The sequence below is a fragment of the Mus musculus genome, chromosome 10 (assembly GCF_000001635.26).
Source record: "Mus musculus strain C57BL/6J chromosome 10, GRCm38.p6 C57BL/6J".
Classification (NCBI taxonomy): Eukaryota; Metazoa; Chordata; class Mammalia; order Rodentia; family Muridae; genus Mus; species Mus musculus.
This window is the reverse complement of record NC_000076.6, coordinates 45611144-45634635: the sequence shown is the minus strand read 5'-3', so window position 1 is coordinate 45634635 and position 23492 is coordinate 45611144. Positions and strand designations below refer to the sequence as shown.

The 23492-nt window shown below is 40.6% G+C and overlaps 1 protein-coding gene across 13 annotated transcripts in view; it reads right to left on the bottom strand.

The window, feature by feature from the left end:
* Window positions 1–23492, bottom strand: part of Hace1 (HECT domain and ankyrin repeat containing, E3 ubiquitin protein ligase 1) — a 134532-nt gene that overhangs the window by 77710 nt on the left and 33330 nt on the right. For 12 of the 13 annotated variants that reach the window (XR_380058.4, XR_380059.3, XR_003948642.1 and 9 more), the window contains one exon: window positions 16007–16138. Coding sequence is in view for 8 of the 13 variants with exons in the window: in XM_006512634.4 (XP_006512697.1) it covers window positions 16007–16138 (132 nt within the window). In the remaining 5 variants the exon portion in view is untranslated. Of the gene's footprint in view, window positions 1–16006; window positions 16139–19420; window positions 19564–23492 lie in introns of those variants that run through there. The other variant, XM_030244983.1, reaches the window with a different exon arrangement.

Below are 23492 nucleotides of genomic sequence, written 5' to 3'. Positions count from 1 at the left end.
AAAAAAAAAAAAAAGAATTTACCTAACTATGTGTAAGTATTGCCTAAAGAAAATGTTTAAACCCATAAAGAAATACACAAGGGTCAAAGATTGAAAAACAGCCATAGCGACTTAGTATTTGAAGATATCCACCAAAGGAAAGTTTAAAACTTGAACATTACCACTTCAGGAGTCTTGATTTAAAAGAAAGGTTTAAAAGGCTGTCATATATTGCTGCCTGAATTTACTAATATCTCAATATGAATTCTAAATCTAATTTTTGAATTCTAAAAAGCTCAGTTCTAGCTATCTTTTTTTTTTTAAGCAAACAAACAGAGACTAAGGGAAACTTAGAAATCATACCTAATAGGAGAGAAACATACGGCCTGCACGCGCACGAGGGACGGGGGGACGGGGGGACGGGGTAGCTTTAGGTGTGTGCTTAGTATATACAAGGTCCTAGGTTCAGTTCCCAGCAGAAAAAATTAAAGATTATAGAAAACGATGGTATCTCCTATCCAATTCCCAGGGAGATAGCTCAGTGGGTAAAAGTGCTTGCTGTGAAAGCAAGAAGACATGAGTTCAAATCCCCAGCACTCACATAAAGGCAGGCATGGCAACATATGCAGGAAGGAACCCAAGGATAAAGTAAGTGGCCAGCCAGCTTGGCTGAACTGATGATGAGCATCAAACTCAATGAAAGGCACTCGGCCTCACAGAAGTCCAAAGGAGAAAGAAATGACGACCCAGCATCCTCCTCTGGCCTCCACATGAGCATGGATGAATAGGACTAAGAATGAGTATTTGGGTCCCTGTTTTTCAAAAAAAAAAAAAAAAAAAAAAAAGGCATATATGTGCATTTTAATCCTGGTTTCACTTTTCAGATTTCTGTCCCCAAAAGTTAGCTGCATCTGGTCTCAAAGCAGGAATGAAACGGGCACTGCTATTACAGTCGGCTGCTATTAGTGCCCACAGCTATTACAGAACTTATACACAATGAACTTAATCTCCCACAAGACTCAGGAGTGGTAAAGCAAGTACACTGAAAGCACATTTTCAGGGCCAGAGACATGGCTCAGTGGTTAACGTCACTGGCTGCTTTTCCAGAGGACACAGGTTCCATTCTCAGTACCTACATGGCAGCTCAGAACCATCTCTAAGTTCAGTCCTAGAGACAATGAGGTACAGCAGGCATGCATACGGTATAGACATATATGCAGGCAAAACCCCATACAGAAAGGAAAGGTTCATATGCAGCTCAGACCTAAAAATATAAAAGCTAAAGTATTAAAATTTACTACTTACACACAAACACAGACTATATAATATATATATTATAGCTAAAACTATGAGATGGTATAATGATATGAATAACCTTAACATGTACCCTGATGCTGTGCTGATAAGCACGTATCAATAAATTTAATGACTCCACTTCTGTACACAGGATATTGAATTCCAAAAAGGTCAAGTAATTTATACTCCAGCACACAACAAACAGATATTAAAACCCTAAGCCCATGATCAAAATAAGTATGCTTTTTCTCTATAAAGTAGAAATTCCAATTTTTATGAATCCACATTACTCCACAGTTTTATCTTAAGAATTATAGAATGTTCTATTTACTTTTAAATGTCAACTTGCCACAAGTTAGAATGAGGTGGGAAGAGACTTGTCTGTGGAAGTATCTGTAGTGGATGGACTGTCTAACTGATGTAGGAGGACACACCCTGAATACTGAAGGCTCCGGCTCACAGGCTGGGCCCTGGCTGGCTGACAAGCTGCGCTGGTCACTTCGCTCTGCTCCGGCACAGAGCAGAGTGTGAGCTCATGGCTCTAGCTCCTGCTGCTAAGGCCTCCCTGAGGCAATGGTGTAACCTGGACTTGTAAACTGAATGAACCACTTGTTCCCTTCGGGTGCTTTTTGTCAGGATGTCTTATTAAAGGAGAAAGTACGAGCGGGACAGTGGTGGCGCACGCCTTTAATCCCAGCACTTGGGAGGCAGAGGCAGGCGGATTTCTGAGTTTGAGGCCAGCCTGGTCTACAAAGTGAGATCCAGAACTGCACAAAGAAACCCTGCCTCGAAAAACCAAAAAATAAAAAAATAAAAATAAAAAAGAGAAAGTACTGATGCCCTAATCCTTACCAGAATCTATAAAGCAGTCAACTACAGCTTAAACTGTAGCTTGTTTTGTTTTTAAATAATGCCATTTTGAAAAGCATTCCACTTTTTACAGTGCTTTCTGTTTTCAGTTATACTGCAGAGCTTTCAGGATAAAACTAATTTAACCACAAACTAAATATTCCTTTAGTATTTTCAAGAAAGCGGTCAGACGAACTTCAAGGAAATCATAGCAACAAAACATGACCTACAGTATGAATTGTCAATGTTCTCACATATCTTGCAGACATTAAAATTCTCTTTCTTATGTACGTGCCATCTGCTTGCATGGCCTGCCAAATGCTGATAAAAGAGACTTGATTAAGATAGTGGCAGCAACTGATTCTAGCATTTTCCTTTCCATCTAGGTAGGTCCTTTTTCCTGTTTTAACACAAGATAGTTGAGTGGCTAAGAACTTTTACTGCTGCTCCATGTTCACTTCACAGCACCCACACCAGGCAGCTCATAACCATAAATCTATTTTTTTTAAGATCCTCAATCTTTGCAACTATTAAGGAATTTTAAGGTTTCACATGTAGGTAAATGTTGCCTACAGAAGAATAGGGGGAAACTACTTGCTCTAATGGAAATGGAAACAATGTATAGCTAAGAATCTCAATGTAAAAATATTCCTTTTGTAATTGTATTAAACTGCATTAAAGTGACTGAAAAGTGCATACCTTTAATTCCAGCACTGGGAGGCAGAGGCAGGTGGATTTCTGTGAGTTTAAAGCCAGCCTGGTCTACAGAGCAAGTTCCAGAACAACCTTGGCTACAAACAGAAACCAGAAAAGTCATCAACCGCTGAATTTTTCAATTGCATGCTGGTATACGTTTATGAAAGCTCTAAAACAGGAAGGGAAATGACAGAACTCATTCTACTGTTGATTCCACACTGTCATAGGAAAAGCAGCAAGAAAGGCAGGCAACTGTAGTCACAGCTCCTAAGGGAATTATGGAGTGCTCAAGACAATAGAGGCAGCACAAGGCTCCCCAATAGAGGCAGCACAAGGCTCCCCATCACCTTCCAGTTCAGAGCCCTGACGGGAAGCGAGCCTTCCTCAAGCCTTTGACTCAAGCCCTTGCCATGCCTTCAATACACAAGCCCAAGGCTTTCCCAGATGATCCAAAGCAACAATAAAAGTTCCACTAGTAAAGCAGAGGCCTATCTGCAACAACCAACTACTTTCTTGCTTAAAAACAAGACTCTCCTGATCTAGACGTGAAACATCATGGAAAATAAAACCTACATCAAATTACACTGAAGAATTTGCTGCCCAGCCTTTCTAACACAAGTTTCAAGATGGTATGCAGTCTTAGAAATACTAAAATTTAACAAATGTTTCCAACAATGTAAAGGTGCTAGTATGCACAGAATGGATGAAGCTCAGGGGGGAGAATACATTCTCTGAGCATGCACCTAATTAATCAGTACATCAAGGCTCTTGAAGCAATACAACTTAAAGATGTTTCTGTCATACCAATAAGGCACAGCATAATTAAGAATAATTTTTGATTCAGTTTTTTGAAGTCCTAAGTATTCTCAAACCATAAGATTTTTAAGCAGACAAACAAATCAGAATTATTTGTAGAAATAGAGCTACTAATATACACACACTCCACTTAAAGATACAAAGGGAGAAAATGACAAGTATTCACAAATGCAACGAAAACAGTGGACAAATGCCTCTCATTGACGTTCCATCTTAAACAAACAAAACTCTTTCTCACAGCATATTCATTGAATTTAGGGAATCATGAAAAATTTGGCAACAATAAAATTTCTGAATGTGCACTGACTGAATATTAACTCAAAATCAACTGCGTAGTGACTGAGCTGCTCCTGGAAGCACGGGCACTTGCATCACACACCCTGCAGGCTTTGTTCGGAACACGCCATGCACTACAAGAGTCATTGCTCCACCTCACACAGAACTCTAGCTCGGACTCAAGACAACTAAGTTATGAACTACTGAAGTGTTTTTGTTGAACATACAAATTTCTCTGCTCTTTAGAAATGATAGTTTCATTATGAAAAACAAAGATTTAAAATTTTAATATTATCTTATAACCATTCCTCAGCATGGCAGTATCAAATTAGTGTGTTTTGGATTATACTGATTTTCAAATTTGATTTTAGAGTTGCTGACATGAATATATACACATATATGTATGTGTGTATATATACACACATGTATATACACACACATGTGTATATACACACACACATATATATGCATGTATGCATATATCCATATACATATGAATGAGTTGGAGAGATGGCTCTGTGACTGTGATCACTAGTTCTTCCAGATGTCCCAAGTTTGAATCTCAGCACTCAAGTAGCACTTTACAATTATCTATAAACAGGATCTGGCACTCTCTTCTGACTTCTCAGGGACTAGGCACACATGAACACAAACATGCATGCAGGCAAAACACTCACACATAGAAAATTAAAATTTAAAAAAAAAAAAGGAATGTCTTTTCGAGGCTTAATTTTTAAAAGAAAAAGTTAAGTTAATTTTGACCTGGGATGAATTTTGAAGCAGCCCAAAACATACTTCTCTCACGTGTATTATTTATTTATACAAGCAGCATTCTCAACATTGGTTATAATACAAAATATGTTGATCAATTCTGAAAAACTGTTTTATGTAATGATATGCCAGAGGTTATATAAAACTTTCTCACACTTTTGAAAAGACGTTGTAAATAGAATTTAACAAACCCTGCTAGGGATTAGAGAGATGGCTCAGTGGATAAAGTTCTTGCTAAGCAAGTTGTAATTCCCTAAAACCCAAACAAAAGTGCATAGCAGCTACCTGAATGTCAGCAGTCAGCAGTTAGATGTGGGACTCCCGAGGCAAAGTGGCCAACTAGACAGCTAGACTGGCATCATCAGCAGGTCCAGATTCAACACAAGACCCTGCCTCATGAATAGTGATTAAAGAAGATTACCTAACCCCAACTTCAGGCATGCAGGCACGCAAGCACACACGCGTACACAGGTGTACACACACACACACACACACACTCACACACACACACACATACACACATAAAAATACATACCCTCAAAAAAAAAAAAGTGAAGCCACAGTATAAACTATTTTAAATACCAGAGATACAAGAAAAAAAAAAAAAAAAAAAGGACACAATGCCATCTTTTGAGACAGGTTCTCACTATGCAACCCAGACTGGCCTCAAACTCCAGATCCTCCTGCCTCTACATCCTGCACACTGGAATTAAAGCTGTGTGTCAACACGCCCAGCTAAAACCCTTTTCATGAGTTTATATTACACCGAGGAAAGAGAGACTAAGATATAACAAACAAATAACACATAGCACGATAAGTGCTGATCAGTTTTACCCAGAAAATAAATCAGAATTCTCTTTCATTTATTTTAGAGTGCCTTGCCTTGAAACTCTACGTGCAAGCACCTTCATGAAAACTGTCTGTATTGAGCTATAAGCCATAAAAGGTCTAAAACATGTAGCTGCAATTTGCAATGATGATCATAATTTCTCATTTTCACATTACACAGCTTCTTGTTTACTTGTTTAAAAAACTAAGTTCAGAGCCAGGTGGTAGTGGCACATGCCTTTAGTCCAGCACTTGGGAGGCCAAGGGAAGAGGATCTCTGAGTTCGAGGTTTGAGCTCAAGGTCAGCCTGACCTACAGTAAGCTCCAGGACAGCCAGAGCTACATGTCTCAAAAAATAAAAAATAATAATAAGTTCAGCAGCTCACAATAAAACATAAACAACTAAAAACATATCAACATAAATATCTAATGATTACCTATACATTTTTAAAATATAAATTTCATCCATGTACACAATGAATTTTGATCATAATAATCTGTACTCTTCCTGTCCATAATCCCCTCCAACATCATATCTTCTTTTTTCTTTTTCTTTTTTAAATATAACCACTGAGTCTAACTAGTTCTAATCATATGTACATGGGTATGGGGGTACCCATACATTTTAAAGTTAATTTAACAAATATAACTTTAAAAACTGTACTAAACTGAAGTCATTTTTGTGTGTCGAAATTACAACAGCAAGTAAGCGCTTTAAAACGTTGAGATATTCAGGGACAGAGAGATGGCTCAGTGGATAACGTCCTGGACATGCATCCTGATAACCCGAGTTCAATTCCTAGAACTCATGTTCTCATGCACACATATACACACCTCACATTCTCATGCGCACACATACACAACTCATGTTCTCATGCACACACATACACAGCTCATGTTCTCATGCACACACACACACAACTCATGTTCTCATGCACACACATACACAGCTCATGTTCTCATGCACACATATATATACACCTCACATTCTCATGCACACACATACACAACTCATGTTCTCATGTGCACACACATACACAACTTATGTTCTCATGCACACACACATACACAACTCATGATCTCATGCACAAACATACACACATCATGTTCTCATGCACACACATACACAACTCATGATCTCATCCACACACATACACGACTCATGATCTCATGTGCACACACATACACAACTCATGTTCTCATGCACACACATACACAACTCACGTTCTCATGGGCACACATACACACCTCACGTTCTCATGCACACACATACACAACTCATGTTCTCATGCGCACACATACACAACTCATGATCTCATGCACACACACATACACAACTCATGTTCCCATGCGCACACATATACACACCTCACGTTCTCATGCACACACATACACAACTCATGTTCTCATGCACACACACATACACAACTCATGTTCTCATGCACAAACATACACACATCATGTTCTCATGCACACACATACACAACTCATGTTCTCATGCACACACATACACAGCTCATGTTCTCATGCATACATATATACACCTCACATTCTCATGCACACACATACACAACTCATGTTCTCATGCACACACACATACACAACTCATGTTCTCATGCACAAACATACACACATCATGTTCTCATGCACACACATACACAACTCATGTTCTCATGCACACACATACACAGCTCATGTTCTCATGCATACATATATACACCTCACATTCTCATGCACACACATACACAACTCATGTTCTCATGCGCACACACATACACAACTCATGTTCTCATGCACACACATACACAACTCATGTTCTCATGCACACACATACACAACTCATGTTCTCATGCACACACATACACAACTCATGTTCTCATGCACACACATACACAACTCATGTTCTCATGCGCACACATATACACAACTCATGTTCTCATGCACACACATACACAACTCATGTTCTCATGCGCACATATATACACACCTCACGTTCTCATGCGCACACATACACAACTCATGTTCTCATGCACAAACATACACACATCATGTTCTCATGCACACACATACACAACTCATGTTCTCATGCACACACACATACACAACTCATGTTCTCATGCACAAACATACACAACTCATGTTCTCATGCACACACATACACAACTCATGTTCTCATGCACACACATACACAGCTCATGTTCTCATGCACACACACACACACAACTCATGTTCTCATGCACATCCACATACACAACTCATGTTCTCATGCACACACATACCCAACTCATGTTCTCATGCACAAACATACACACATCATGTTCTCATGCACACACATACACAACTCATGTTCTCATGCACAAACATACACACATCATGTTCTCATGCACACACATACACAACTCATGTTCTCATGCACACACATACACAGCTCATGTTCTCATGCATACATATATACACCTCACATTCTCATGCACACACATACACAACTCATGTTCTCATGCGCACACACATACACAACTCATGTTCTCATGCACACACATACACAACTCATGTTCTCATGCGCACACATACACAACTCACGTTCTCATACACACACATACACAACTCACGTTCTCATGGGCACACATACACACCTCACGTTCTCATGCACACACACATACACAACTCATGTTCTCATGTACACACACATACACATCTCATGTTCTCATGCACACACATACACAACTCATGTTCTCATGCACAAACATACACACATCATGTTCTCATGCACACACATACACAACTCATGATCTCATCCACACAAATACATGACTCATGATCTCATGTGCACACACATACACAACTCATGTTCTCATGCACACACATATACAACTTATGTTCTCATGGGCACACATATACACACCTCACATTCTCATGCACACACATACACAACTCATGTTCTCATGCACACACATACACAACTCATGTTCTCATGCACAAACATACACAACTCATGTTCTCATGCACACACATACACAACTCATGTTCTCATGCACACACATACACAGCTCATGTTCTCATGCACACACACACACACAACTCATGTTCTCATGCACATCCACATACACAACTCATGTTCTCATGCACACACATACCCAACTCATGTTCTCATGCACAAACATACACACATCATGTTCTCATGCACAACACAATACACAACTCATGTTCTCATGCACAAACATACACACATCATGTTCTCATGCACACACATACACAACTCATGTTCTCATGCACACACATACACAGCTCATGTTCTCATGCATACATATATACACCTCACATTCTCATGCACACACATACACAACTCATGTTCTCATGCGCACACACATACACAACTCATGTTCTCATGCACACACATACACAACTCATGTTCTCATGCGCACACATACACAACTCACGTTCTCATACACACACATACACAACTCACGTTCTCATGGGCACACATACACACCTCACGTTCTCATGCACACACACATACACAACTCATGTTCTCATGTACACACACATACACATCTCATGTTCTCATGCACACACATACACAACTCATGTTCTCATGCACAAACATACACACATCATGTTCTCATGCACACACATACACAACTCATGATCTCATCCACACAAATACATGACTCATGATCTCATGTGCACACACATACACAACTCATGTTCTCATGCACACACATATACAACTTATGTTCTCATGGGCACACATATACACACCTCACATTCTCATGCACACACATACACAACTCATGTTCTCATGCACACACATACACAACTCATGATCTCATGCGCACACATACACAACTCATGTTCTCATGCACACACACATACACAACTCATGTTCTCATGTACACACACATACACAACTCATGTTCTCATGCACACACATACACAACTCATGTTCTCATGCGCACACATATACACACCTCACATTCTCATGCACACACATACACAACTCATGTTCTCATGCACACACATATACACAACTCATGTTCTCATGCACACACATACACAGCTCACGTTCTCATGTGCACACATATACACACCTCACATTCTCATGCACACACATACACAACTCATGTTCTCATGCACACACACATACACAACTCATGTTCTCATGCACACACACATACACAACTCATGTTCTCAGGCACACACACATACACAACTCATGCTCTCACGCACACACATACATACCAACTTTGTTTTTAAAATCAAAATTTTGCTGGGAAGTTCAAGGCCAGCCCAGACCACATAGTGATTTCCAGAACATGAGGCAGACATGGTAAGACCCAAAGTAAAAAAAAAAAAAAAAAAATTCTGCTAGAAGTCCTGAATTCCTACAAACATAGATCCCTTCTTTTTATAGAAAGATTTTCACATGGTAAAAGATCCTTAAAAACAAACAAACACAAAGAAAACAAAACAACCAAAAAAAAAAAACCAACAACACATTTTTAACAGATCATAATCTTCCAAGAACCCTAAGTAGAACACTAACATGTAATCTCAGCTAACTGAAAGTGGTAATGAGACCACCTGTACCCAATATACCGCCAAACTACAATTCACAGAAATCCCAAAGAGCTCTGCTTTATCACTGCCAACTCTCAGAATGACACTGATTAGATTGTAAAACAGTAAAGCTGTGCACAAACGTCCAAGCTATAGTATCATTTACAAAAAGTGAATAAAACCACCTTAAAAGCATCCTCCTATTTTTATTTTTCAAGACAGGGTTTCTCTGTGTAGCCCTAGCAGTCCTGGAACTCACTCTGTAGACCAGGCTGGCCCTGAACTCAAGAGATCTGACTGCCGGTAAGGCCTAGATAAGTGTTGCATGTCTAGCTAACCTTCGCATACTGTTACTGCTATTACTAGGAAACTTTCTCATGCCTGAGTTGATTGCATATTCTGTTATGTTCTGTGATTTGGTGTTCTTTGAGATCAATCACAAGAGGTCAGTTAGCCATACAAAGCTTGGACCTGAACCAACCACCCAGCAGCACTTCCTGCGCTGCACATGAGCTTTTATGGAGTTTGCTTTTAGAAGCTGGTTGTGGGATGGACCCCAACTGAAGAAAGACACTTGCACCAATGTAAGAAGCCATCTGGAGTAAGACTTCCATTTTGAGTAGGGGTCAGGTAGAGTTTTAAGTTCCCAAGACCTCCCTGGGAATTGACACACTATTTGGCAAAAAGGTCATGTACATGGATAACTGACATCCCAGTTGGCAACATAAGACATGAATGTTAAACAAATCCTATCCTGGTAGGCAAGACATGAATGTTAGGCAAAGCAAGTGCCTTGCCACAATTGGATACCCAAACCAATGTGAATAGGATAAATGTACCACAAAAACATGTTTGTTGCAGGATTTTCCCTGTCCAATTACATTAGTGTAGCAGAGGCCTGTGATTGGACAGAGAAAAGGGAGGTGGAACTAAGAGTTGCAGAGACAGGGAGCATCTCAGGATAGGGGGGAAAGGAAGATGGCAGCGGATATGAACCCACATGGCGTTTACCAGCCACAAATAGTTGTGGTATTATAAGGTTAGATTAATTGGGATAAAGCTTTTTATCATTATCAATTGGTTCTGAAATTATTGTACTGGCTTCTTGTAAATTGTGATATTATTGATACATAAATCTGATTGGTTAATTAAGCTTTAAGAGTCTTGATTTTGCATTTTGCATTACACTATGTTTAAGTATGCCCCCCCCCACCCCAGACTCATGTGTTTGGACAAGTCTATGGGGGCCAGGGAGTGGAATGTGACGGTTTGTATATTCTTGGACCAGGAAATGACACCATTTGGAGTTGTGGCCTTGTTGGAATAGGTGTGACCTGGTTGGAGTAGGTGTGTCACTGTGGGTATGGGCTTAATTCTCTCAGCCTAGGTAGTCTTCCACTAGCAGCCTTTGGATGAAGACAGAACTCTCAGCTCTGCCTGCGCCATGCCTGCCTGGATGCTGCCATGCTCTCACCTTGATGATAAGGGACTGAACCTCTGAGCCTGTAAGCCAGCCCCAATTAAATGTTGTTTTTTATAAGGAAAAAAAAAAGAGTATTGTGATATGCAACCGCAAGGCTGGTGGTTCCATTCAGTTTCTGGAATATGAGATCAACAGTGAGAACCTGCCAATGCCAGCACTAGCTGGTTTGATTTTTAATATTTCACACAACAACGCATGTTCCTAAGGAAGTCCCCTATTCCTAGATCCTGACTGGTAGAATAACTTGGCACAGATGTTTGTCAATTTCAGGCTTTAAAGCTCTGCCGGATTTTGGCTCGTGGTCACAGTCAATCCCTGAGTCTGGTCTGTGGCATCATCAGTCAGTCCTGGGGCGAATGCTAAATAAACTATCCCTGTCTGACTGAGATACGTGAGGTTTGTGGGGTGACTCTTGGACCACCAACAACTGCCTCTGCCTCCCAAGGGCTGAGATTAAAGGTGTGAGCCGCCACCGCCCAGAAGAAGCATCCTTTTTATTAAATAGTTTGAATGATGAATTACAACGAAGAAAAGTAATTTATATGTAAAGAAAGATTGCCAGCTTCGTTCTGAATGATGAGTTGCATAGCTTCCGTACAAGCCTACCCTCTAAACCTCTAGACTCTGGCCTGTTATGTGACAGCCTACAAAAATCATTACTAGTCACTATGGTGTTAGGAAAACAAGAATCAGGAGGTATTTTTATCATCTGTTCACATTTTCCAGAAGCACTGGAATAAATAAAATCACTCTGAACATAAAAATATATTCTGAAACATCTGCCTGTTTACCTGTATGCCTCAAGGCACAATTGGATTAATGTTTTACAATTGTGTAGGTAACTAGAGGAAAACTTGAAGTGGGCTTAAGATACCAAGAGAACAAACAGAACAGAAGTGGCCATTGTTCCCAGCAAGTCTGTAAGTGCAACCGTACAGCAACAGCGGCACACAGTGTTTTTAAGATTTAATATAAATCTACCCAAACAAGTGTTCAACTGCAGTTTTATAATGCTTGGGAAGCTTTACATATTAAGTTGTATAAATTTAGGGATTAAAAATTACTCTTTTAAAAGTAGAACTTATTATGAACTAAGTTACAGTTTGGAGTTTAACCCTCAATGTAATATAACATGTATATTCAGACTGACAGTTCATGAGTTTTCTGAATCCAAGTTCACCAATCTATCATTTATGGCACTCCTGCACATTTATAAATCTTAAAGATAACAAGAAAAAATGTACCAAAAAGTAAGTTCAATACTTGGCCAAAAAAAATCTTAGTAAATTCTGTTTGTGTGTGGACAAGGATCTATTATTTCTAACAATGAAGTTAAAGAGCAAACAACAAAAGCCAAAATGCACTGCCTCCAAGCACTTTCTTCTAGTCAGATAAAGAAACTTCACTACCTACCCTCAGTAAAGCAGCAGCTATACTGCTTATGGTTACTGTAGGTAACCATAACAAAGTATAGCCAATTTCTTTTTTTGCCCCCTTGGAGCTAAGAACCAAATCCAAGGCTTTGTGCCTGACCACTGAGCCAACTCAACTTCAGCCCAAATTCTTAATCATGAAAAGAAGGAACCTATTTTCCAATTCTTTTATCTTCTAGAAAATTAGTATGAATCTGAAAAAGTATTTCTTGTCAAAAAGGCAAGAATATATATTTATTTGCAAATTCCACAAGGCTTTTGAGTTCTTGGGCATTCGTTCAAAATCTTTTCATAAACTCCTGAGATTTACTCTAAAATAAAGTTACAGCAAATTTCAGTGGCTTTCTTTAAATTATGATTTTAGTGTCTTTAATTTGAAATAACTGGTAAGATTTTTAAAGAGATTTTTACCACAGTTTCTTTATCCCTTAAAGTTTTATATTTTGTTCTATAAAATACAAATACATTAGCCATGTGCAGTGTGGCACAGGCCTGTAATCCCAGTGCTGATGAGGCAGAGGTAATTGGACCTCTGTATGTTCAAGGCCAGCCTGGTCTACAAAGCAAGTTCCAGGACAGCCACCAATGTTTTCTTATTAAATCTTGTTTTATATTAGCTTCAAACAGCCAAAGTTAGCTTCTGTGATTACTTCCAATTGTAACGTGCAGTTCCTGTACAAATTTAAGAACTGTAAGTATTAGCAAGTAACATTCCATGTATCATTTTCCTATCTCTTGGGAGCTATCAGTAACTCACTTTCTAATATGCAGTAAGTTCCTGTAGACCCTAGCTCACTGTGACTGGGCATACAGCTCAAGCAATGAGCACTACATGTATGAGGCCTTGCATTTGAGCTTTGGTGTCACAAAGGAAGGGGAGAAAGCTGAGTCACTCAAATTAAGACACTTCATTTTATTCATATATACTATTTTTAAAATCCAATAATATTGATGAAAGAATGAAAGAAATGATAAACTAGTAAGAAGAAATACTACTTGAAAATGCTTGGGCCAGGTGGTGGTAGTACACAACTTTAGCTAGCCCCAGCATGCAGGAGGCAGAGGCAGGCGATTTCTCAGTCAGAGGCCAGCTTGGTCTATGGAGTGAACTCCAGGATGGCCAGGGCTATACAGAGAAAAACAAGAACTAAAAAAGGAAATGCCTGCATCTCTTTAAAATGATAAAAACAAAACAAAGTCTTCAGAGGAATGGAGGTGTTCAGGAAACATTTCAAGAAAGAGAAAAGGTCTTACATCCCTCTTCCCCAGCCCTTACAAAACACAAATCAACCTGGGCCTCACCGTCTTAAAGGAGGCCAGTATACTATGAAAAACAAATGGTTGAGGTGACACAGCTTGCAATCCATGCTCTTGGGAAGCAGGGACAGGCAGATCACTTGGGCTGAAAAGCCAGCCAGTCTCAGCGATTCAATGAATTTCAGGCCAATGAAAAAAAAGAATATAGAGGATGGTAGCTTAAGGAGTAACACTCAAGGCTGTGCGGGCGCGCGCGCGCGCACACACACACACACACACACACACACACAGAGAGAGAGAGAAAGAGAGAGAGAGAGAGAGAGAGAGAGATCTAAATCCCAATACTGCCTTACAAAATAGACGAGACTGAGAGGTTACCACTGTGTAAACTGAACATGTGGTCACACCTGTAATTCCACCACTCAAGAGACAAAGGTAATTACTGTAAATTCAAGATCAGCCTCGTCTACAGAGGGAGCTCCCTATCAGCCAGAGCCACATAGTGAGTCCCTGTCTCAAAAAATAAAATAAATAAAAGTATGTACCTATATGCACATGGACAAATAAGCACTTTTTTGTTACTGATAATGACTTTTGTTTTCAGCTCATTTTGGTATTGTTATGGTTACTTAGCAAATAAAGAGATTATATTCTATCATCAAGATTAAATGTGAAAGAAAAACCAACAAAAACAGAATAGGAAATACAGTAAGTCAGAAAGGCAATCTAAGACCTTATGCTCTCCATCTTTATACAAAGCAGCAATCTCCTAATGAAAAAGCTATCACCACGTTAACTGTCTACATGACAGTGACAGGAAAGTAACATCTCGGGACAAAGGCAGGGTTACAGAAATCTAACAAACTACTGACAACTTTGGTTCCTTTATGAGCCCAGTAATGTTGTATGAATATGATTTTGTTTTAATCTCAGGTATGAGATAAAAGGCTGCTTCACAGCAGTGAATAAAACTTGCCTCATGAATTAGGTCACTAGCAGAAGTGTGATTTTTGCCAGCTGCAGATAGTTAAATTCTGGGGACTCTGGAGAGTGCCTATGAAGGCTGATGTCCTGCAGCTCCTGGTTGCTGCTGTCACAGTTTGACAAAAGAAGGAAGTTGGAGATACCATGAAGACAAAGACTGGACTTGCCCCAGGAACCTAACTCTCCTAATCAGCAGGAAGTCGTGGTCTATTTTGTTGGCCAACAGAGACCCACAACCCCTTTCCGGCTAGCCTTCTTTCTCTCCTGCCTAGTGCTGAGGGTTGGAATTAGGGTGGAATAAGGATGGAAGGGAGGTAGAAAAATAAGAACAACAAAAAAGCAAAAGAAATGTGCCGACAGAAAGTTACTTCCATCATGTGGAGAAAACAACTATGATAACCCAACTGAAAACATTAAAAAGCAGTATCAATATTCGCCTTACCGATACTTAATAAAAATGTTGTGATACTTGTTAAAACTGATATTAAACATAATTGCTTAAAATACATGTAAAGACACACTGATTTTAAAATGTAGTCATTTATTTAAACTAGAATCAGAAATAACATCAAAATTATAACTATTTTGAACAAAGGCAAAAGCACTATTTACTATTCCCTCTGCCCAGATAGAATGCTCATCACAAGTCCATACAAAATAGAAAACAGTATTTCACTATAATGTAGCATTTTCCCAAATATGGAAAATAAGTCTTATCATGAATTCAAACACTTTTAAAACAATACATGCACTCCCTTAACATCTTCATGGAGAACTTTACCGTTTTGTGCCCGTTCTGGCAGGCTACGTGTAGCGCTGTCTGCCCCATGGCATCCTCCACATCCACATCTGTGACGTGTTGCACGAGGTCATGGAGGAGCTCTGTCCTCCCATTCACAGCCAGCCAGTGTATCTGCAAAGCCATTTTGTTATTAGAATTTGTGTAAGGCAGTTTCATTCAAAGTCAGTATATGAAGAGTGCTATTTCTCTACTGAGCACAACATTCAAACTAAAAATACTGTAATAGCTTTTCCGTGCTTTTACATGAGAAAAACACATGCATCAAGATGTTGGCTACACCACCATATATTATAAAATCAAGAATCAAAGGACTCAATACAGTAAGTATCCCAGGCTTAGGTCACCAGATACTCTGCTTCTTAGAAGGCCCTGGCCTCTAACAGCTTATTGCTAGAGAAAATAGGTTAGTATTCTTCCTTTCCAAGAAAGAAGTATATATATATATATATATATAACAACACAGTTATAGTAGTTATAAATAGCAATATACCCTACACTAATAATAAAAACTTTAACCATTTTTAAAAGACATATAAAAACCTATACCATTAAAAGATAATATTAGAAATTTCCAACTAGGAACAAACGAGGAAGCTGGATGGAACAAAACTGTAATCCTAGCACTTGGTAAGTAGGAGCAGGCAGATCAGCAAATTCAAGACCAATCTTAGCTACACAGTACATGTATGTCTAGCCTAAATGACAAGAATCCCAGTGTCAAGAACACACCTTACATCCCAGCACTGGAATGGCAGAGGCAGCCTGTTCTACAGAACAAGTTCCAGAACAGCCAGGGCTACACAGAGAAAGCATGTCTCAAAATGCTTCTCTGTTGCAGTAATAAAATACCTACCTAAAGCAACTTGAAATGCAAAGGGTTTACTTGGCTTTCAGTTCCACATCACAGTCCATCACTAAAGGAAGTCAGGACAGGTAGCCAGGCAGAAACCTGGAGGCAGGAACTCAAGCACAGGCCATGAAAGGATGCTGCTTTACTGCCCTGCTTCCCCTGGCTTGCTAGCCTACCTCTTATATACAGCCCCGGCCTACCATCTGCAGTGGGCTGCACACTCCATATTAATCACTAATCAAACACATGCTGGACCTCAACCACACACAAAGAAATACAGACAGCGGGGTAAAGCGAGAAGCAGTAAAGGTAGTCCACCAATACAAGTAGTCCAACGCCAAATGGTCAGCCCTGAAAACATACGTACAACATTAAATGGACTCAACAGGTTTTGTGCATGTGTGTTGTTGTTGCATGCATATATGTAAATTGGGGGGTTGGTCTAATGCTGCTTATATTATGGTAATTTGGGTCCCCAAAATTGCAAGAGAATCCACAGGTCCGCAAGATACTGAGGGAGGGACCCTGCCCCAGTTGGTTTTTATTGGAAAATAAAGTTGCCAGCAGCTAGTAGCTGGGCAGAACATAGGAGGGACTTTTAGGATTCCTGGGCAAGGAACAGAGGAAGAAGGGAGGAGAGCCATCATGCTGGAAAAAGGTGGAGGAGAAGAGACAGTGCACCTGAGAAGACGTGGGTCAGAGAGCTTAGCCGCCTCTGGGTCCTGGGCAGTAAAGATAAAAATATAGATTTTAGTAAGAAATGACTTGGGAATATTGGGGTAGGGGGAGGTGGATTAACATGGAGGTTAAAAAGTGGCCCAGTATATAAAAATGTAAGGTCTGTGTTTATGTCTTTCATTCGGGAGTCCAGAGAATGCACTGCTGCCACCAGGATCATTTTGAATATTTAAATGGATACTGATACATGCATATGTGTGTATACCTACACATACATGCATACAGTAACACCTAATGAAAATAGAGGCCACAGATTTGAAGAATACTAGGGAGGGGGTACATAGAAGGATTTGGAAGGAAGAAAGGGAAGGGAGGAAAAAGAAACTTTTGGAGCTGGAGCAAGGATGTGGTGGTAAAGAGTATGTGCTGGAATCCTTAACTGAGATTGCTTTGCTACAAGTGATTCTGCTTTCTGTCAAGCTGGCAATAATCAGGCAGCACAGAAACTAGTACGATGCCACAGTAGTCGTCAGCCTTCCTAACACTGGGACCGTCTAATACAGTTTCTCATGTTGTGCTGACCCCCAACCATAAAATTATTTTGTGCTTCTTCCTAACTATAATTTTGCTATGGTTGTGAGTCATAATCTAATAGGACAGGCAGCGTATCTGATATGCAGCCCTCCAAGGGGTCATGACCCACAGGCTGAGAACCACTCTTATGGCTCATGCGCTTAGCACATAGAAGGCTCCAAGTCCAAGCCTCAGCATTAAAATCTGGGATGAGGAGCCCTGGCCCTCACCTACTATAGCACTCCAGAGAGTGGGCCTGCACCTCACCTGGACAGCACAGTAGAGCTGGCCCTGGACGTGGGGGTTGCAAGTGAGCTGCCCGAGGGTGTGAGCGAGAGTCAGCCTTGCTGTCTGCTGAGTAGTGACATTAAGGAGGGAGAGATGGCCCCAATGGGGTCATGAGAGCAGAAGAGCTGGCCCTGCCCCTCACCTGCTACAGCACTTGGGAGAACGGGCCCTGCCCCTCACCTGGCAGCACAGTAGGGCAGAGCCTGTTCAGGGGGAGAGAGGTAGTTACAGGTGAGCCAGCCCTGAGGGCATGAGAGCAGGAGAGCTGGCAGGCTGACCAGCTCAGACACCTCTCAGGTGCATATCCAGGGCTTTGAGTAGGCCCACCCCAACATCTTCCCCATCAATGAACTTCTGGAGTGCATGAAGAGGCTGGTCCTGCAGATCCAAAACAACAGGATCTCTATGACACACAGTATCTGAGAGGAGGCCCAGTGAGGTGCCAGTACTAACAGAAGTCAGACCCATCAGACCAAGGAATCATTGCAACGAATATTTGCAAGCAAAACAGTGTGGACAAAAGAGTACACTGTGAGACACACTGTGACACACTACAGCTTCCACAATGAGATTTTCTTTCTTCTGTTGTGGAGGAGGTTGCAAGGGTAGAGGGCAGGTATGAGGGGAGGGGCAAAGAACCAATAAAAAGTTTTTTTTTAAAATGGGGTGAGGAGCAATTTCAGACGAAGTATGTATTTTTTACTTGATTTTTCCATTACAAATATTAAGATACAATTACAGACTGATTACATTTATCAGCTTAACTGCAATCCCTCTAAAGTTAACAGTGAAAGAGCAGTTTTTTAAAGAACCTGCCCATCAAGACAAGGAAGAAATGGAAGTTTTGGAGGCTAGAAAGCAGGCATTACATTCCATCTTGCCAGATAATATTTGTTGTCATGTCAGAACAAAAATCAGGATCCTAAGCACGTAAGAGCAAAGCTAAGTAAATAGGCGGCATGTGAGCAGGCTAGAGAGGTGGCTCAGGGGTTTTGAGAACATACGCTGCTCCTGCAGAGGCTCCAGATTCAGTTCCAAGCAGCCACACGTGGCTCATAACCAACTCCAGTTCCAATGGATCCAATTCCATCTTCTGGCCTCCAATGGGACCAGGCATACATATGGTACATACATGCAGGTAAATCATCTGATAGGTATAGTATAAAAACAAATAAGTCTTTAAAGGGAAATTTAAAAGAAAAAAGAAAAGAAGGCATTTGATTTAGACCACAGAACCCCTCAAAGGCTTCAGAATCGGTAATTAGTATAGGTCTCTTGGATTACAAGATGGAACTAAAAACCCCTCTGTTGAAAATTTGTTTAATCCAACCTGAGACTCTTGGATCCCTATCACTTGTCCACTTTACAAAGACAGGAAAAACCCCTCATTAATCTGACGAAATATTAAGAGAAAGCTGAATATAAGAGATCTGCGGATTACAGAAAATAAGCACATGGAATCAAGAGCACATAACACATTTTTAAAAGAAGATTGAATACAAGTTTAAATCCTAAAAACTGAGCCTCTTACATCCTTCTCTAGCCAGCACCTAGAGTGCTAACATCTTCCTGACAGTTTCTCTAAGGAATGGGACTGGCTCAAAAGTTAACAACCTAAGGAAAGCAATGCCAAGGGAAGGTTTCACAGACAAATATCCAAACAGACCATCCTACTCTGAAGCCTCTAGTAAATAAACATGAATGCAGACAGGGCTCTTAAATTGCCTTCTTATGCATTTAATTTGAATGACAGCGTATAAAACAAGCAAAAACAAAACCGAAAAGTGAAAGAAAAATATAACTATGAATAATGAAAAACTTATTTTAATACTCTCAGAGAAAAAAAAAAACTAAGCGTATGCGGAAAGTGGGTGCAGCCGCAGGCCCCATGAAACCCACTTGTTTACTGCCTTGCCCGAGCATGCGCAGTGAGGCTGCATGTGTGGGCTGCCTGCCAGGCTGGACTGTTCCTCGTGATCCAGACCTGTCAGCCTATCTGTGAACCACCTAAGCTCTTGCCTGGAGTGTGTGTGAATTCTGATTGAATGAGGTGGGGTGGAGCTAGAAGGAGGTGAGTCAGTTGGTTTTTAGCCCTTGCCCTAGGTAGAAGCCAGAAGTAGTGAGAAGAGTTTAGCCCTTGCTGCGAGAAGGATGGAGTAGTAGAAGCTGCTGTTGTAAGGGGTAGAAGCTAGCTGTTGTAAAAGAAGCCAGAAGTAGAATAAGAGTAGTTTCTAGCCCTTGCCCTAGGTAGAAGCCAGTAGTAATGAAGAGAGTAGGTTAGCCCTTGCCCTAAGAAGAAGCTGCTGGGGAAGAGAGCTGTAAAAGAAAAAGCCTGAAGTAAAGACATTGCTGCGTGAACCCGATCCGCGACCCGTGTCTGTGTCATTCGTGTCGCTGCCGGCTCAGAGGACCCACAACAAGTGTACTTTTTAAAAAAAGAATGTTATACTAATTTTTGCAAAGGAAAGTGCAAAAAAATTTTTCAGAAATCAATATTGTGATAGGGACATGAAAACTCAAAAGGAAACTCAGAAGAATATGTTGAAGAAATCTCCCAAAAGCACACAGAAAGAAGTGGAGAAACAGTAGAAAGCAAAGTGGTACTTTACTAAAATTGACCCATCTGAGAGGTTTAATATCCGAACAGTAATAGTTACAGACGGGATGAAGAAATCATCAAAATCAAAATTAATGTAGTGTTGTCCTGAATTCCCATTGCATGGGTTTCTATGCTAACTGTCTGGGCATTATGAAGCAAATGGATAAAACATACAAACAAGACATATCGTGAAATTTTAGAATGCTCATGACAAAGTAGATTACAAAAATTTTTTGGAAAAAAAACAAACAATAAACAAACAAAACCAGGTTTCATATAAAGGATCAAGAAACAAAATGGCACCCAAGTAAAAACCAGAAAACCAGAACACAGCAAAGCAACACTGTGAACATGCTAAGGAAAAACTATTATGTCCAACCTAGAATTTTATTGTGAATTATTAGTAAAATAACAAATTCAGAGCCAAATTCAGATATACAGGATAGCAAAAAAAAAAAAAAAAATTACCACTAAATGATTTCCTCAGTAAACTATCAAAAGATGTGCTCCCAGGCTAGAAAGATGGCTCAGTGGTAAAGAATACTGCCTGTTTTTCCAAACAACCTGGTTCAATGCTGAGCTCCCACATGGCAGCTCACAACTCCAGTTCCAGAGGATGGGACACCCTCACACAAGCATACGTGCAGGAAAGGAAGATGGAAATCTCTACTGTGATGAGGAGGAGAAGGAATAAGAAACACTCCGAATACCAAGCAGTGGACCTAGAATCAAATCAACTCAGCATGCAGAAGACACACATTTCTAGACGACACTCCATCAAGACTTTATTAAGAACATAAAAGACACGGAATGCATTTAGAAAGATGAATAAAAACAGGCCAGAGAGGACGAAGGGAGGGAACAGTGAGAATTTGGTTTCTTTTAAAACACAAAATGTTGTAGGAATGTTTTTGTTTTATCCGAGGTGTGGGTGCTTTACAGAGGGTGACTATTGTAAGTTCCTGCTCAGATGGAAGGGAGTCCTGGAACGTGGAAGCCCAGGAAGCACACAGCTCTCAGGGGAGGACGACTCCCAGGAGAAGGGCATCCTCAGCCCTGCTCCTTCTCTTCACTTCTCGTCATTGCTTCTTGTCTTCTTCAGATGAGAGTTACACCAGGCAGCAAATCTCCTACAAGACACTTGAAGGGTCCACAGTGTGGAGGGACATATTCAGAAGTGTCCACCTCTGCTCCCTGGGACAGACAGCAAGGAACTGAACAAAGGGCAGGGCTTGTACAGGATTTCTTGGGCAGAGATTTCCAGACTGAGGATTGGTAGGATTTCAAGTTCTGACTTGGGGAGCTCAGGAACTGGTGAGTTCTCATGCTCAGGAATTGGTGGGGTTGTGTAAGAAGCTCGGGGATTGGTGGCTTTTTTTCACCTTCCTTTCCCTGCATCAGAGCATGGGTTAGAATATAAGTCCTTTCTGGCCACAGGCAGCTCTGGCTAAGGCATCGTCTCTATGGAACTACTCAAGGAGGTGCTGTCACCGTGGACTGCTCCTCATGACAGCAGCAGGATGGAGGCAAGGGTGTTTTGACAGAAGCTGCCATGTTGACAGCTCCTGAGGTGGCATCATAGCTGCAGGCTGGGGAGGAAGGAGTAACCTGCTGCAGCCGGGATGGCTCTTGAGTACCCTGCTCAGGAACCACATCTATGATTAGCCTAGTGCTCTAACACAGCATGATTTTGCCAGCTACAGGCAGTTTTGCAAGTGTGTGACATTTGGGATTCTAAGGACTTTTCAGAGGATATATAAATGCTAGAACCCTGACAGTTGTGACTGGATGGCTGGTTGATGGTTGAATGTTGTTGGTTACTGTTGGTTGTAATTTGTCAAGTAATCATGAGCAAAGAGACAAAAAGAACTTAGCTATCCTGATGGCAGAGATCAAACTCGTCCCAAGGAACTTGACGCCCCCAACTCACAGAAAGCAGTTACCCCTTTTCTACCCCTGACTTTTTTCATGGGTTTCTTTCTCTTACACGCCCCTCTATCCTTCTTTTTCTCCCCATAAGGGGGTTGAAAAGAGAAAAGAGGTGAGGAAAGACGGAAGAAAATGAACCCACAGAGTAGTCAAAAGTCTGTCTACTGAGAAAGAGACTGTCTCAAAAATAAATAAAATACGCAGATAATATATGAATACCATTGTGATTTATCTTGTGTGTCTGATCCTTTAAAAGATTCCCCAGTTGTTAGTCAAATGGATCTTTAAGAATCCTTAGCTGATAGAACTCCTTGACCCTATGACCTTCAGTGTTAGTTGCCTCTTGTATTACTGGGAACAGTATTTTTTTTTTAAGCCAGCTCAAGTGAAGATAGGAATTAGGCTAGTCTAGTGGGAAGAACAATCATCTGGAAGTGAATTAGGCTAATAGCATGAGAAAAGAAGTCACTTGGTGCAGAAGACATTGTTAGAAGACAGCTGAGCCAGGAGAAGCCAAGCTGAGCAGATAGGCTAGAACAGCTGCTATA